The sequence below is a fragment of the Falco naumanni genome, chromosome 7 (assembly GCF_017639655.2).
Source record: "Falco naumanni isolate bFalNau1 chromosome 7, bFalNau1.pat, whole genome shotgun sequence".
Classification (NCBI taxonomy): domain Eukaryota; kingdom Metazoa; phylum Chordata; class Aves; order Falconiformes; family Falconidae; genus Falco; species Falco naumanni.
Genome location: NC_054060.1, coordinates 993,907 through 1,007,151, shown reverse-complemented (window position 1 = coordinate 1,007,151; position 13,245 = coordinate 993,907). Strand labels below are relative to the sequence as shown.

Sequence of the window (13,245 nt, the reverse complement as noted above, 5' to 3'; positions counted from 1 at the left end):
GGGGGGTCGGGGTCCTGCTCCTGCCTCAGCCTGCCGGGAGGGCACTTGCCGCCCGCCCTGCTGCCGTTGCTCCAGCTCGGGGCAGCCCCCGGCCGCGCGGACAGCGGCCCGCTCCCTGCTGTGGCCCGCCCGGCGCCAGGGCAGCGCACGGGCGTGCGCGGCCCCTTTAAGGGGCGGGCTCTCGCCTGGCTCCGCTCCTCCTCCCAGCGGGCGGGGCGCGGTGGGCGGGGAGCTGAAGACGGCGATGGGCAACAGCGGCCAATAGGGGCTCGCGGTGGGGGCGGGGCGTGGAGGCAGGCGGCCAATGGGCGGGCGACGGGGAGTCTCGAGGAGGTCGGGCGCGCGGGGCATGACGGCGCCGGGCAGCGCGGGGCCGCCGCGCAGGTAGGGGCGGCTGGGGGGCACCGGGGGGCCGGGGCCGGAGCCGGGCCACGGGGGCGGGGGGGTCCGGAGGGGGTGGGCGGTGGGGCCCGGGCCCAGGGGGCTGGCGGGGCCGCGCCCCTGGTGCCGCCGGGGAGCCCGGTGTCAGCCCCCGCCGGCCGGCGCGCTCTGAGGGGAGCGCGGGAGCGCCGGGCCTCCCCCCCCCCCCCCCCCCCCCGCGCCTCGCTGAGGGAACGAGCCGGGCGGGGGCTCCCTGGGCTGCCCGGCCCGAGGCCGCCGGTTCTGCCTGCGGGGCGGCTCCGGGCGTGGGTGGAGGCTGGGGGCTGGCCCTGGGGGCTACTCCGGCCGCCTCGGCGGTGCTGGGCGGCGGCCGCGCTCTGTCGGCTCGCGGCTGCCCCGGCGGGGCCCGGGGCTGGGCTGGCTCCGGCGCGCGGGGTTCCCGCAGCGGCGCCGGCGCGAAGCCGCATCCCGGCTGCGGAGCGCCGAGACCTGCCGGCCCTGAGGCTCTGGCGCTCGCCCCGGCCGTGGCCCGCCGGGGACAGGGCCCGGGACAGGGGGACCGCCCCAGGCGCGGGGCCCGGGGACACGCGGCGCCGTCCCCGCCCCCCCTGACCTCCTGCCTCTCTCCTGACAGCGCCGCTCGGCACCGGCCGCTTCCCTCCAGCATCCCCGGCGGTGGCTCTGCTCCAGCAGCCGGCACACGGGACTGAAATGACCTTGAAAGCCGGGAACAAGGGCAGCTCGCCGGATCCCGCCCGGGCTCGCCTGGGCCGAGGCAGCCCGGCCGCAAGTGCCTCCCTCTGGCCCTGATCCTCGTGGGTTTTTCTGGGGGCGAAATCCCCGGCTCGCCCTCTCCTGCCTCCGCCACACGCTTCCCTCTCGCACCGGCGGCGGGGAGGGGATCCAGCGAAAATCAAACGCCGCCGGAGGGGCTCATGCCAGACCGTTTCCAGGCTGGATCCCAGTGCTGCGTAAGGGAAGGGAGGTGCTGATCCGGGGGCAGGGAGAAGCACCGGGCTTCGCCTGGCAAAGCTGCAGCGCAGGAGGCAAGCAGGGAGCCTCGGGGAGGCGGTGCGGGCAGGGTGGGGGTGTGAGCCCCCGTTCAGCGCCCAGGGGGTCGGCACCTCGCCAGCAATGTGTTCTCTTTGCCGGGAACTCCTGCGCCCGCCTGCTGTGCCTTGTTTTGGGGACTTAGTGCTCCAACTGTTCCTGTCCTGCTCGTAACTTGGGACGGTGATTTTCCTGCAGGAGCAGCTTCCTGCTAAAAAAATTTCTCGAGAAGGGTGACAGTGTGAGCTGCTAGGAAGTGTTTTCCTTTGTATGCCAGAGCTGGAAGCAGCTCTTGGCAGGGAGACCTCCCTGTCAGCTGTGCCTGGAGTCCGACCTTATCTTATCCTGTGTTCCCGAACCCTGGATCTCTATCCCTGCTGCATCTGGGAGCCAGGATGGAGTGAGACGAGGGAGCTGCTGCAATGTCTCTACTGGGGCTAAGGATGCTCCTCACAGCCCCCAGATATGCCCTGGAGCAACTCGGTGCCAGTGCTGTGTCCAGGGGCCTTCTGACCTGGGACTTGTCCTTGGCAGTGACCGTAAGAGGGAGAGAAAACTGGGACAGGACCATGCAGCACTTTCAAGTGCTTTCCAGCTTCTGGCCTTTTTTGTTTCAGGGGATTTCTGAGTTCGGTGACCTTAGGGGGTGTGTGTTTCTTGATGCCCTTGCCTCGAGCAGAGGGTGCCTCTCCCTGTCCCCTGCACGGGGTGCCCTTTCGTGTCAGCCCCGGTCAGGGCTAAATCCGCTCGCCTGGATTAAGCAGTGCGATTGCTTGGGGATTTAAGGGATGACGTGGGGGAGACCAGAGCAGACTGAGCTCCAGAGAGGGAGGCTGCAGAATGGGTTAGAGCCCTTTTTCCAGCATGGGGGCAGGGGGGATGAAGGCTTCGGTGCTTCCACAATATGAGGCTTGGCTTCAGGGCAGCGTGGCATCACCTGGCAGAGGATGTTCATGATGCAGGGCTGCCCGTCCTGAAGGCATGGGGTGTCTGAGAATCAGGCAGGGGAAAAGCTTTTCCGTGTGATTCCAAGAGATGTTATTTTGATGTTATTTCAGTGCTTCTGGTCAGTAGAGTGTCCGTTCTCTTACAGACACATCGTTTGACCTGAGCCTCTCCCAAAGAAACCCCACACCCTCTGTGTGTTTGTCCCATTTCCGCAATGCTCGGGCTTTGGGGCCATGTGGGAAGCTTGTTTACTTTGCAAATGCCATGATGCAGGGATCCAGGAGCTGATTCCCAGCCTGGTCCTAACTGCATGGCACCAGTAACTTGTGTTTGTTTTTTCTGCAGCCCCACATATGTGCTGCATCTTGAGGGAGCATCTCCCATGCCTCCAGCTGGGATTCAGCCTGGCTCCATTGCATCGGGACAGTGTTTTGATTGGGCTGCCAAGGCTGTGGGGACACGGGGGCTCACGTGGCTTCAACTCTCAGGCTGTCTGGGCATGGCTGTTGGGGTGAAGTGCCCCTGTCCCGCCTCTCCTGGAGTCTGTGGGGCATATTTTAGATGGGTATTCCTTCATATGAGCTCCTTGGAGTGGTAGCAGGGTGCATGTAAGGAAATACAGGTGGCAAAAGAGCCCCTTTGTATGTAGGAAGCAGTTTGGTATGGCTTCTCTGCCTGGGCTTTGCTGCACCACCATGGCATCATCCCTGTGGGCACTGGGATGAACTCCAGCTCTGCACTCATCCTGCCTGCTGCTGTCCTGCCTGTGCCCCACCTGCTCTGGCATCACCCCCTGCCTGTTGTAAGCTGAGCTCTTTTCCCTTGAATAATTTCCTCTCTGTAGGTCTGGTGGCTGTTTGCTGGCTCTGCCGTTCTGCCGGAGTCCATGGATCGCTGCTCTGGCCCCAGTCCCCTGGGATCGTGCTCCGCTTTGGCGCTCGGTGCCAAGCGCCGCAGCAGGGCTATCTCCGGTTGTGGTTTGCCAAGGGCGGAAGTGTCACCTTTCTAGCCCACCGGGTGATAACCTTCCCTGCGCAGCGCTAGGAGTGTGTTTACTTTACCTGTTGCGGTCGATAAGCGCCTCTGATAAAATTCATGATAGTAAACAACAGGCTTTAACGAGAGGGGAGCAATTAAAGGAGAGAGGTGGTGCCCTCGGCAAGCTCTGCCCTGGGAAGATGGTGTTTTGCTGACCTGGAGGAGCAGACCCTGGTCCTTGCTGCCTGAAATCTCCATTACTCCAGGGAGTTTGCAGACCTGTGATTTTCCCATTCCAGTCTCCATCTCTTGAGGAGGAGAGGCTCTTCTTTGGAGGGTGTTATCAGAGGGAGTCGCTGTTCCTTGACCCACTCGGTTGCAAGCACCAGGGAGCTCCTGGCAAGAAATGCCTGGTTTTTTATCTTCATGTGACTTGAGAAATCACAAAAATACTTTTGCTGTCCTTGAGCAGCAGAGATACTAACGTCTGTGTGCAGACCGGGATTGAAGAGAATGGATTTACGGCTCCAAAATGCATCTCTCCCCTCTTTCCTTCCCTGTGTGGGCTGACAGGCTTCTCCTTGCAGCACCAAGCCAATGCATGAAAGAGCAGCTCCCCTGAAGAGCCCTGAGCCCATGCATGGCCGTGAGAAACTGGAGGCATCCCACAAGGAAAAGAGTTTGGATTCCCTTGATGGCAGGTGAGGGGCAGTGTCCTGGGGGCTTCGGTTGAGTATTTGGTCTTTTTTTCCTCCTGTTGTGACCTCACACAGCATCTCTGCTACTTCTAAGCCCCCAAATGCAACCTGCCAGCGAGGGGTGGGCACAGTGGGTCCCTTCTTTGTTTCCCCCCTCAAATATTTGGTCTATAAAAGCAGGGAGGGGGGAGGGGTTTGGGGAAGGGAATGTTACTCCTATGGCTGAGGCTGTTGGGCGGATTTCCCTGTCTCTGTGGTTTTTCCATCTGCCTGTGTGATGAATGCCCCTGTGCATGGCCAAAACAGAGTCCGTCCTCCTGCCCAGGCATGTTCCCAAATTCCCGTTTGTGCTTTCCTTGGGGAAGCTTTGACCTGGCCAAAGCTGCCCATTGCCAGCTCCTGACCTGTCCCAGGCTGCTGCTGGGGGCAGCTCTGGGCTCCTTCCTCTGGTGCTGGGGTGTGTTTCGGGCACGGGCACCCCGGTGCTGGTGTCTCCACCAGATCGCCGTCAGCCTGATGCCAGACAAAGATTAGCCTTTTGTAGCTGTTATTTAACCTCAGCGATGCCCAATGCTACAATAAATCACTGAGACATCCGAAACATGGCTTCCCAGGGTCTCTCTTTGCTCCTCTGCAGCTTGTGGTGTCTCTTTTTGCAGCACATGTGCTTTAGGGAACAGGCAAGAGACCTGGGGATCTTCACTTACCTGATTATTATTTTTCCTTCCAGCCTCCGCCTGAACGAAGCGCTGAAGGATGAAGACATCAAGAAGTGCCACCGGGAAGTGGTAAGTCTTTGGCTTCGTGAGCAAATGAGCCGGTTCATTGTAGCCTGACCCCGGCTGTTTACCATGGAGGAGCCTGCCTGGGGTCTCGGGTGTGGGCTGCGGGAGCTGGAGGCGAAGCCGCAGCAGCTCCTGGTGCAGGGCAAGGGCTCCTGCCTGCATTTTCAGGGGAGCCGATGACAGTTTGTGTGGCCTGTGATCTGCCTTGCAAACACTTTCAAGATTTTCCACCCAGAGCAAAGGACAAAGTGGAAATCTTGACTGCAAGCAGCTTGGTTCCTGTCTGTTGGAACCTTTTTGGTTGTTCAGATTCTGCCCAAAGCAGAGCTTTTCTGTCCATCTACAAATGAGATGCTCTGGAAGAGGAAGAAGTGGAGGGAGGAGGCGTTTTGCCTTTCCCCATGAAGAAAATGGAGGAGAAGAACATTTTGTTGATTATTTAGAGGCATCGGAGAGGGTTGTGGGGTTGGCAACAGGTTTGTGCTGTGGCCAAGGGGTGTTTCTTGGTGGTGGCTTGGAGGTGATGCCACAGTCCCCTCCATGTCCTTCCTTGTCCCCCTGAAATGGTCCCACCGATGCCCCCACCATCCCGGTGTCTTGCCAGGGACTGTCTAAGCTGACCCCAGGTGATGCTGAGCCTTGATCCTCTTACGGCCCGGCTCATCTGGTGACAAGGTGTGCAGGGCAAAGATGACCTTGTCAGTGTGGGCAGGAGAGCTCTCCCTGTGGTGCTGCCTGCAAACCAGCCTTGCTGCCCCGGGGCCCTTTGAGCTGTGCTGGACCTCTCTGCATCCTGGCAAAGCATCTTGTCCCTTGGATTTTAGGGGGCAGCCATCTCTGCCACAGGGACAGCCGTGTCCCTGGGGAGCACCCTGAGGTCTGGGGCGCTGCCTCCTCCAGGGCAGGGGGCACAAGTCTGCCCATGCTGCCTTACAGGACTAATTGAGTGGATTTGCTGCAAAGCGTTGAACTGCTTCGGAGCCTTTAACTTATATACAGAATTATTTAAGGGTGAACCTGCCGAGCCTCCTTCCGCGGCTGCTGGCAGGCTTTGAAGAGGCACCGGGAATATAAATAGCTGGATGGCGCGGCGCGATGGGCGCAAAGCAAGTGTTGTCACTGTGCCCCGAATAAGGGAAGAGCTTGAGGAGGAGGAGGAGAGAAACCGCTGGGCAAAATAAATTGCCTGTGGATGAGTCCAGGAGAAAACCAGCTCCTCTCAGGGGCTCAGTAGCCTCCTTGGATATTAGGGGAAATGTTTATTTGGGAGGATGGCACAGCGTTTGCTGGGTGCTGGATCATCTGAACCTCCTCTAGCCCTGCGGGCCCGCCATCGCCAGCCCAGCGGGACCCCGCTGCGCCGGTCCCGGGTGCGGGGCGAGGGAGATTGTTTTGCTAGAGGGTGTTTTTTGGGTCTCCTTATCAGCAAGGTCACCGGATAACTTCTGCTCTGCTTCATTTTCAGGCTGCTAGCAAGTACAACTCCCAGTACCACAAGCTGTTCAAGGACATCCCGACGGAGGAGAGCGTGCTGAAAGGTGGGTGACATGGCAAGGGGCGGGCACAGGGGTGGCAGGATTTGGCATACAGTCTGCCATGTCCCTCTCTCTGCCTTGCAGTTTGTTCCTGCGCACTCCAGAGAGATATCCTCATCCAGGGAAGGCTTTACATCTCCCCTAACTGGCTCTGCTTCTACGCAAATCTTTTTGGGAAGGACATCAAGGTAACGTGGAGGCCAGCTCACCCTAGTCCCATAGGGCTCATAGCTCAGGCTGTGCCACAGCTTATCCCCTCCCACACCTAAATACCACCAAAATCGCTGTCAAAAACTGCCAATGTAAAGGGGAGTGCAGCTGTGCCCCCCGCTCTGATCACCCGTGACATCTGCCTGGGGAAACCAAATACTGGTTTAGTTTAAAATTTCCTGATGCAAAACCTACAAGCCGCAGTGGCGTCTGAAGGAAGATCAAAGGTTTTGGGGGGGAAAGATTTGAATCTGTTGGCTTTTCTTCTTGATTTACAGTGTTTCCCTGTTAGTCTGGTGCATGACAGGGATCTTGCAGAGGAATTACTTCCTTTAAAACTGGGCTGAAGAACTGAATTATTTATTGTCAGCTGCTTTAAACAAATATCTGAAGGAAGTGCGGGGTTTCAGTGAATTTACCTTGCCATAAATTACATCCTGCCTTATTTTTAACCCTCCCCAGGCTTGCAGGGGGTTCTTGTAACAGGTCGTAGGGAGACCTGCTGGATGATGCTTTCCCCATGTCCTCACTGTTTTGATCAAGTAAAAACCACCTCCGAGCCGAGATTAACACAGGGAGGGGATGCCGTGACCTTTAATAAAAAACAAGCTGTCTCTGTGAAATGCCAAATCCCTGTGTCGCTGCTCTGCTTGGAGCGTAATTACAATGTGTGTTAAATCTCCACCTTGTGAAAGAAACTCCCCAAGCTTGTGCTATGCCTGTCCCTGCCCCTCCCCGTGTCTTTTTGCCTTCCAGGTTGTGATCCCAGTGGTCTCCGTGCAGCTGATAAAAAAGCACAAGACGGCTCGGCTGCTGCCCAATGGCTTGGCCATCACCACCAATGCCAGCAGAAAGGTAAGGCCGGCGCTTTGAGCATCGGTACCTGGCCTCGCCGCAACCCAGCGGTGCCCTGGTCTGAGTTGGCTGTGACTTGAGAGCAGGGAACAAAGCAATTCCCATCTCCGGGTGAAAGCGTGGGCCACTTGGGAAGTGAGCACTGCTCTCCATGCTGGCAGCCAGCCAGGGCAAACACCACTGCTTTGCTTTTGTTTCTGAATTTCACTTTGTTTCTGTGTGAAGCAAAGCTCAAGTGAAACTCGGCCGAGCCTGACAAATCCCTGCCAGGCTCAAATAAAACCTTGAGACTCCTTGAATGCAAGCAGGGGAAGGGTTTGGGCCAGTGTTCAACCTGAGCTGGTGGAAAACTTGGTTAAGGGGCTGAATTTCGAGCTTGAAAATCATGTTGGGTGTTGGTGGCCGTAGTGAGCTGATGTAGTTCTGCTCGGAGTGTCCAAGTCCTTGCAGGCTCAGGTGCTGCTGGCAGCGTTGTGCATTGCCTGTCCGCTGCTAGGGAGGGGATTGTTCCTGCGGGATTTTGGGAAGGGGGTTATTCCTGCAGGATTTTAGCAGGGGGTGGCTCAAGGCAGGATTTGGGTTCAAGGCAATGTGGTTGCAAGGCTGCTTTGCACATCATCTGGGCTCTGCATCCGGCAAGGTGAGCACTGCCCTGTGTCCCCTTGTGCTGATCCATGGGAATGTTTTCCGTCGCTCCCGGCCCCGTTTGCTGCTGCGTCCCTTTGGGCTGAGCACGGGAGGCCCCATAGGAACAGCAGCTGAACAAAACTGGCCCCATAAAAAATCTGGTCCAGGTTTTAGCAGGCTGCAAAAATAACAGCAGGGAAACTCTGCAGGGAGATGCCTGTGTGGGGATGTGGCTCCTGAAGGAGGGGAGGTTCAAGGGCGGGATGTCTCTGCCTGTCCCCTGCCTGTGGAGAACCAGACTCGGGAGGGGAGGGAATCTCTCCTGGCAGCTTCTCTCTTTTCTCTTGCAGTACATCTTCGTATCCCTCATCTCCCGCGACAGTGTCTATGATGTCCTGAGGAGAGTCTGCACGCACCTGCAGGTACCCTCCACCCCACATCCGACGGCATTTCGATGGCCACAGGGCTCTGTGCTCGCCCCTTGGGCTGCATTTGGGTAGCAGAGGTCTTCACCACCTCTGAGGCTTCAGACTGCTCATAAATCCCTCCCTGGTGCCCTCCTGCTTCTTCCCAGCATCCTCACTCCACAGCAAAGGATGGGAAGAGGGGCAGGAGCCATGCCCTGGGCACATCCTGTCCCCATGAGCCACCGCTGACCTTTTCTGGGTCACGGATGAGATGACGGAGGGAGAGCCTGGAGTTTCTGCTCTCTCCCAGGGCGTGTATATGAATTATTTATAAGCTGGTAGTAATACTAGTTCTGCCACTCCACACACATATGCTGCCTTTTCCCCAGATCTAAAGTTTTAAGGGGAGGAAAAATGGTACAAAGTAAAAAAAAATTGAATTAAGAAGTCTTAAGGGGGGAAGACATCCATCAGCCCTCGAGCTGAGAGGAGGATCACGGGGACTCTTCTCCCTGTCTTTGAAGCACGTGGGAAGCCGTGCCGGGGCCCTTTCCCGCCCAGAAGGGTGTCTGCTGGCTCTGCTGGGGCGGTGATTTGGGTGACTCAGCCTTGTTGCTGAACTGGGGAATTTATTCTTTGAAATGTGCTGGGCTCTGCCCAGATATTGTCCCAAGGGTTTATCCTGTCCGCTGGGAGCCGAGGCCAGCGCAGGAGTCCTTGGCTCAGCCGTGGCCCTGTAGGTTTTTAGTGATGGGAAGCAGCAATGCGGTGCCCTGTCCCCTGCCGGCTGCTCTTCTTCATCCCCTGCATCCCTGTGCTTGCAAGTTTTAAGCAGCTGCTCTACGCAGATTCGCTGGAAAAGTCAAAATTCAATTTTCTGGCACAGGTTGAAGCAGAGAGGGGTGGCACCCTGACACCCATTTCTTTCTCCTCTCTAGGTTTCGAGTAAGAAGAGCTTGAGTTTGAAGGAGCTGACAGAGGAGCCTGACGCTGTGTCGCTGGTGAGGGTCAGGGCAGCTCTGGGGGAGGGAAGGACCCCCCTGAGCTCATGCTGTGGGCAGGAGAGCGTCTGCCTTGCCCCTTGGTGGGTCTAATGCCTTTGCAGCATGCTGAGGCTCAGCTGGCAGCCACTGGCAGGGTGCAGGGTCGGTCCTCTCCCCTCGCTGCCGGCAAAGGTTGTGCCTTCGTAGCTCGTCCTCCAGGATGTTCATACCCGGACTTGGCAGAAATGGACGGGTCAGGATGACTTCAACAACGTGTGGCTGAGCACAAGCCAATGACTTGGCCAGTTGGTCTTGGTGGGTCCATTTATCAATGGAAAAAGCTTCAGAGCGATGTGTAAAATGCTGCCGCTCCACTCCTGCCAGCTGATGCTGTTCACAGCTGTCAACACTGGTAACAGGCTGGAAATGTGGTTGAATTATCCAGAAACCTGTGGGATGGCTCGTAGCTGGAAGGCTGGAGAGGGAAAAGCCTTCTGAAGCGCAGCGTGACCAAGAGAGCATAAGGGGATGCATCCTGCCGCTTTCGGAGTGCGGCAGGCCTCGGCTCTGCCCACGGCAGCTGTGTCCCTGGCTGGCAGGATGTGTCCTCTTTGTGAAATGTGGGTGGCCCATCCCCCTCTCTCTGCTGTGTCACTAAGCTGCTGGTGCTGTGGCCGTGCTGGGCTGTACAGGGACACTGAGCAGGGTGTCCTCCTTGGGCTGGTGGCCCTGTGCATCAGGCTGGGTGCAGGAGGTGGCAATTTGGGGTGGCCTGTGTGGGCCAGTGGTCCTGTACACTGGACCAGGAGGTGACAGGTGGGGTGTCCTCCATGGTCTGGTGGCATCCCAGGGGTTGAAGGTGCTTTTCAAGGGCCAAGTCAGGAGTGATTGGGGCTGGCAGCATCTCCGGGTGCTGCCAGGGAATGGAGCCCTTCAGCAGCTCCAGCCCCAGGGACTTTCCATCAGGGAAACCCCACTGGATTCGATGCCTTTCCAGGGCATGCTGGGATGGGGATGCTGAGCCATGGGGTGGGCAAGGGGCTCTCAGAGGATGACAGGTGACCGTGGTGAGTTTCAAGGGGTAGAGGAAGCAGCAATCGGTATTTGGGGCAGGTGTGGGGTGCATGGGCAGCTCCTTCCTGTGGCAGCAGGAACCTGTGTGCCCACGGGGCCATTGTGGAGGACCAGCTCCCCCTTAGGATGATACTTCGGATGTGCTGGTGCTTGGTGGAGATGCTGTAAGGTTTGAGTCTGGATCTGGCCCCGCTGTGTCCATGGCACTGCTGGTTTCATGGGAGAAACCGCTGTTTGGTGGCACAGCTCACCCAGGGCTGTTCCCGCAGGAGGTGATCGTCCCCGAGGGCAAGTGGAGGAAGGTGTCACCCGCCTCACTGTCACTGTCACTGCCGGACACTGACTACCAGTGCATCCATCGGACCTCTGTCAGCAGCCTGAGTGCCAAGGAGAGCTCCTTCACGTCTGAGGAGCCCCTGGTTTCAGGTAAGGACTGTGTCTGACCTGGGGACGCGGGTTTGTGCCCTGCCCTGCACACAGTGCTGGGCGTAAACCCCCATAAATACATGTTCATCCATCTTTTGCTCTCCTGGCAGGGACTTCTGCATTGCAGATGAGCAGGGTAGAGTCTGGCAGTCAGCGGTGGGGTCCTGGGATGGGGTGGGGTCTCCTGGCTGTGGGGTCTGAGCATTCAGCGAGTGCCTGTAAGGCCATGCGGGCAGTGTCGGCCCATGAGGGAGGAATATTTGACGCTTGAAGGCTCCCGGTTGCCAGAAGAGCAGGAGCATCTGTCCAGCGCCACTGTGCCGCTGACCCTGGGCTTGCATTTCAGAAAGTGCAATAAACACTGAGGAGGAGCTGGAGGTGGAGCAGAGCTGTGTGGCGGAGCTGAGACCCTCTGACTACCAGCTCCTGAAGATCTTCATTGTGCTGTAAGTGTGCCAAGGGCAGCCCTGGTGTGGGGAGGGTGGGGGGTGTGCTAGGAGCGTCCAACTCAGCCACAGGCTTTGAGCACTTGTGCTTGTTCCTCTGCTCCCAGCATCTGCCTCCTGGTCGTGTCCTCCTCATACCTGGCATTTCGTATCTTCCGTCTGGAGCAGCAGCTCTGCTCTCTGAACCGGGACTACCTCTCCCGTGGGCACAGGAGGTGAGGGACCCTTGGGGACACTTTGGTGCAGGTGTGTCACACTGTGAGTGGAGGACCTGAGGGATGTGGTGCAAAGAGCAACGGCTGTGCTCTGTGACATGTCCCAGGGATGCTTTGTCCCTTATTCTGTGGCTGCTGTTGGGATGGCTGATGGCAGACCCCGAAGTGCCATCCCCATGCAATAGATGATCTTGTCAGCTGCTGGTTTGAGTGACTGGAGAAAGCTCTTCTGTCCCAAGGCTTTCAGCCCTTGGGAAGAGGTTTCCTTGTGGGTTTGGGGCTGGTTCTCCAGTTGCAGGAAGCACCAGGGCATCTTAGTGGAGCTGGGCTGTGCCCTGGGGCTAACGTGTCCGTGGTGGGTGTCAGCAAGGGATGGACAGGAGTGGGTTCCCTTGGGTTGGGGACATCAGGGTATCTCCCTCCTTGTGCCCACAGGGCCTGGGCGCCAGGCTGGGGCACAGTGCCTCTGCAGCTGCTCGCCCCGTCTCACCCCGCTCTTTGCCTGCAGGTGACCATGGCCCGCAGCGCTGGCTGAGGACGGATGCTGAGATGCTGGCGCCCTGTGTACAGATCCCAGTGCTGCATCCTCCCGGCTGTGGCTGTTGCACGTGGCCTGGCTTTGCCTTGGCCGGTAAAATGGGACCAAGTATCTTCTCTCTTCCTACTGGCACCCGCTCCCGGTGAAACTGCCCCGCCAGCTCACGGCCACCGGTGCCAACTCCCTGTCCCACTGGAAACCTGTTTTCTCCCCGGGATGCTTCTCTGCCGTAGCACTGGATGATGGCTCAGGGCTGCCGAGTGGTTGGACCTCCCTTTAGGACTTGCTGCTAAAACGGGAGCTGGTTTTTATTCCAGGCTTGGGTTTTTCTTGTTAAAAGATGACCTTAGGCTTACTGGGACCCCCCAAAAATGGGGATGAGCTGCTGCTGCTGCTCTGAATGAGGCCCAGGCAGCAGCTCTGGGCTGAGCAGCCTACCTGTTAGTCCTGTTCTCGGTACCCCCAGGGCTGTCACTGGAGGAATGGCCCCAGCCCCGGGGGTCTGCGGTGACACGGAGAAAGGGTCCACCAGCCCTGTGGAGCATCATCTGTCTCAGCAGCCAAGGGTGGGGGTACAGTCCAGGGCCCCCGCAGCTCTGCCGGGCTCCACAGCGGCCCGCAGCCCTTCCCTCCTGGAGCACTGGGCCATCTCGGGGTGTGCGTGTGTGTGAGTGTCCCCTGCAAAGCACTTTAGGGTCCTCCAGGCCAGGCGTCCTCGCTGGGGACCGCACCTGGCAATGGTGCTGGACCAAGGCTTCGTTAGCCCTGCTTGCCTCATTAAGACATCCCGTAAGGAGCCCGCGCCTGGCACCGGTGAACATCCTGGCTCCCAGCATGTCTGTGCCCTTGCTTGTGTGAACCTCGTCACCATGCAGAGCTGAGCGCTGCAGGATTTGTCCTGCAGCTTGCCCCGGGAGCATGCTGTGGTGGCAGGTGATACCTGTGTGGTTTCCTTTGATTTTTCTTTCCTATTTTTTGGGAACGACAAGTGCTGATGGGGCCAAATCCCCGAGTGCTGGGGAAGAGCTCCCTGCTCGCTCCAGGCTCGGAAGGGCTTTTAAATGAAAATAAACCCAGGATTTTCTAGCA

The 13,245-nt window shown here is 58.4% G+C and overlaps 1 protein-coding gene across 9 annotated transcripts; it reads left to right on the top strand.

Moving 5' to 3' along the window:
- Positions 1-306: 306 nt before the first annotated feature.
- Positions 307-13,245, top strand: GRAMD2A (GRAM domain containing 2A). Of its 9 annotated transcripts, XM_040601664.1 has the most exons (13): positions 307-384; positions 1,016-1,352; positions 3,931-4,058; positions 4,786-4,843; positions 6,306-6,378; positions 6,460-6,563; positions 7,342-7,440; positions 8,418-8,489; positions 9,413-9,475; positions 10,801-10,957; positions 11,304-11,403; positions 11,511-11,618; positions 12,127-13,245. In XM_040601664.1, exons 2-13 carry the CDS (start codon positions 1,317-1,319, stop codon positions 12,128-12,130), a joined length of 1,002 nt encoding a protein of 333 aa, XP_040457598.1. In that variant the 5' UTR covers positions 307-384; positions 1,016-1,316; the 3' UTR covers positions 12,131-13,245. The 9 variants fall into 9 exon arrangements, with proteins under 9 accessions (XP_040457598.1, XP_040457606.1, XP_040457599.1 ...); XM_040601666.1 differs by lacking the exon at positions 307-384 and having other exon boundaries at positions 469-1,352; positions 3,945-4,058; XM_040601670.1 differs by lacking the exon at positions 307-384 and having other exon boundaries at positions 469-1,352; positions 3,657-4,058.

What these genes read in the sequence shown, in the direction of transcription:
- GRAMD2A (XM_040601664.1), top strand. Translation starts at nt 1,317, where the DNA reads ATGCCAGACCGTTTCCAGGCTGGATCCCAGTGCTGC. An exon ending in TTGGATTCCCTTGATGGCAG is followed by an intron (nt 4,059 to 4,785) that starts GTGAGGGGCAGT and finishes TTTTCCTTCCAG; the next exon opens with CCTCCGCCTGAACGAAGCGC. An exon ending in AGAAGTGCCACCGGGAAGTG is followed by an intron (nt 4,844 to 6,305) that starts GTAAGTCTTTGG and finishes CTTCATTTTCAG; the next exon opens with GCTGCTAGCAAGTACAACTC.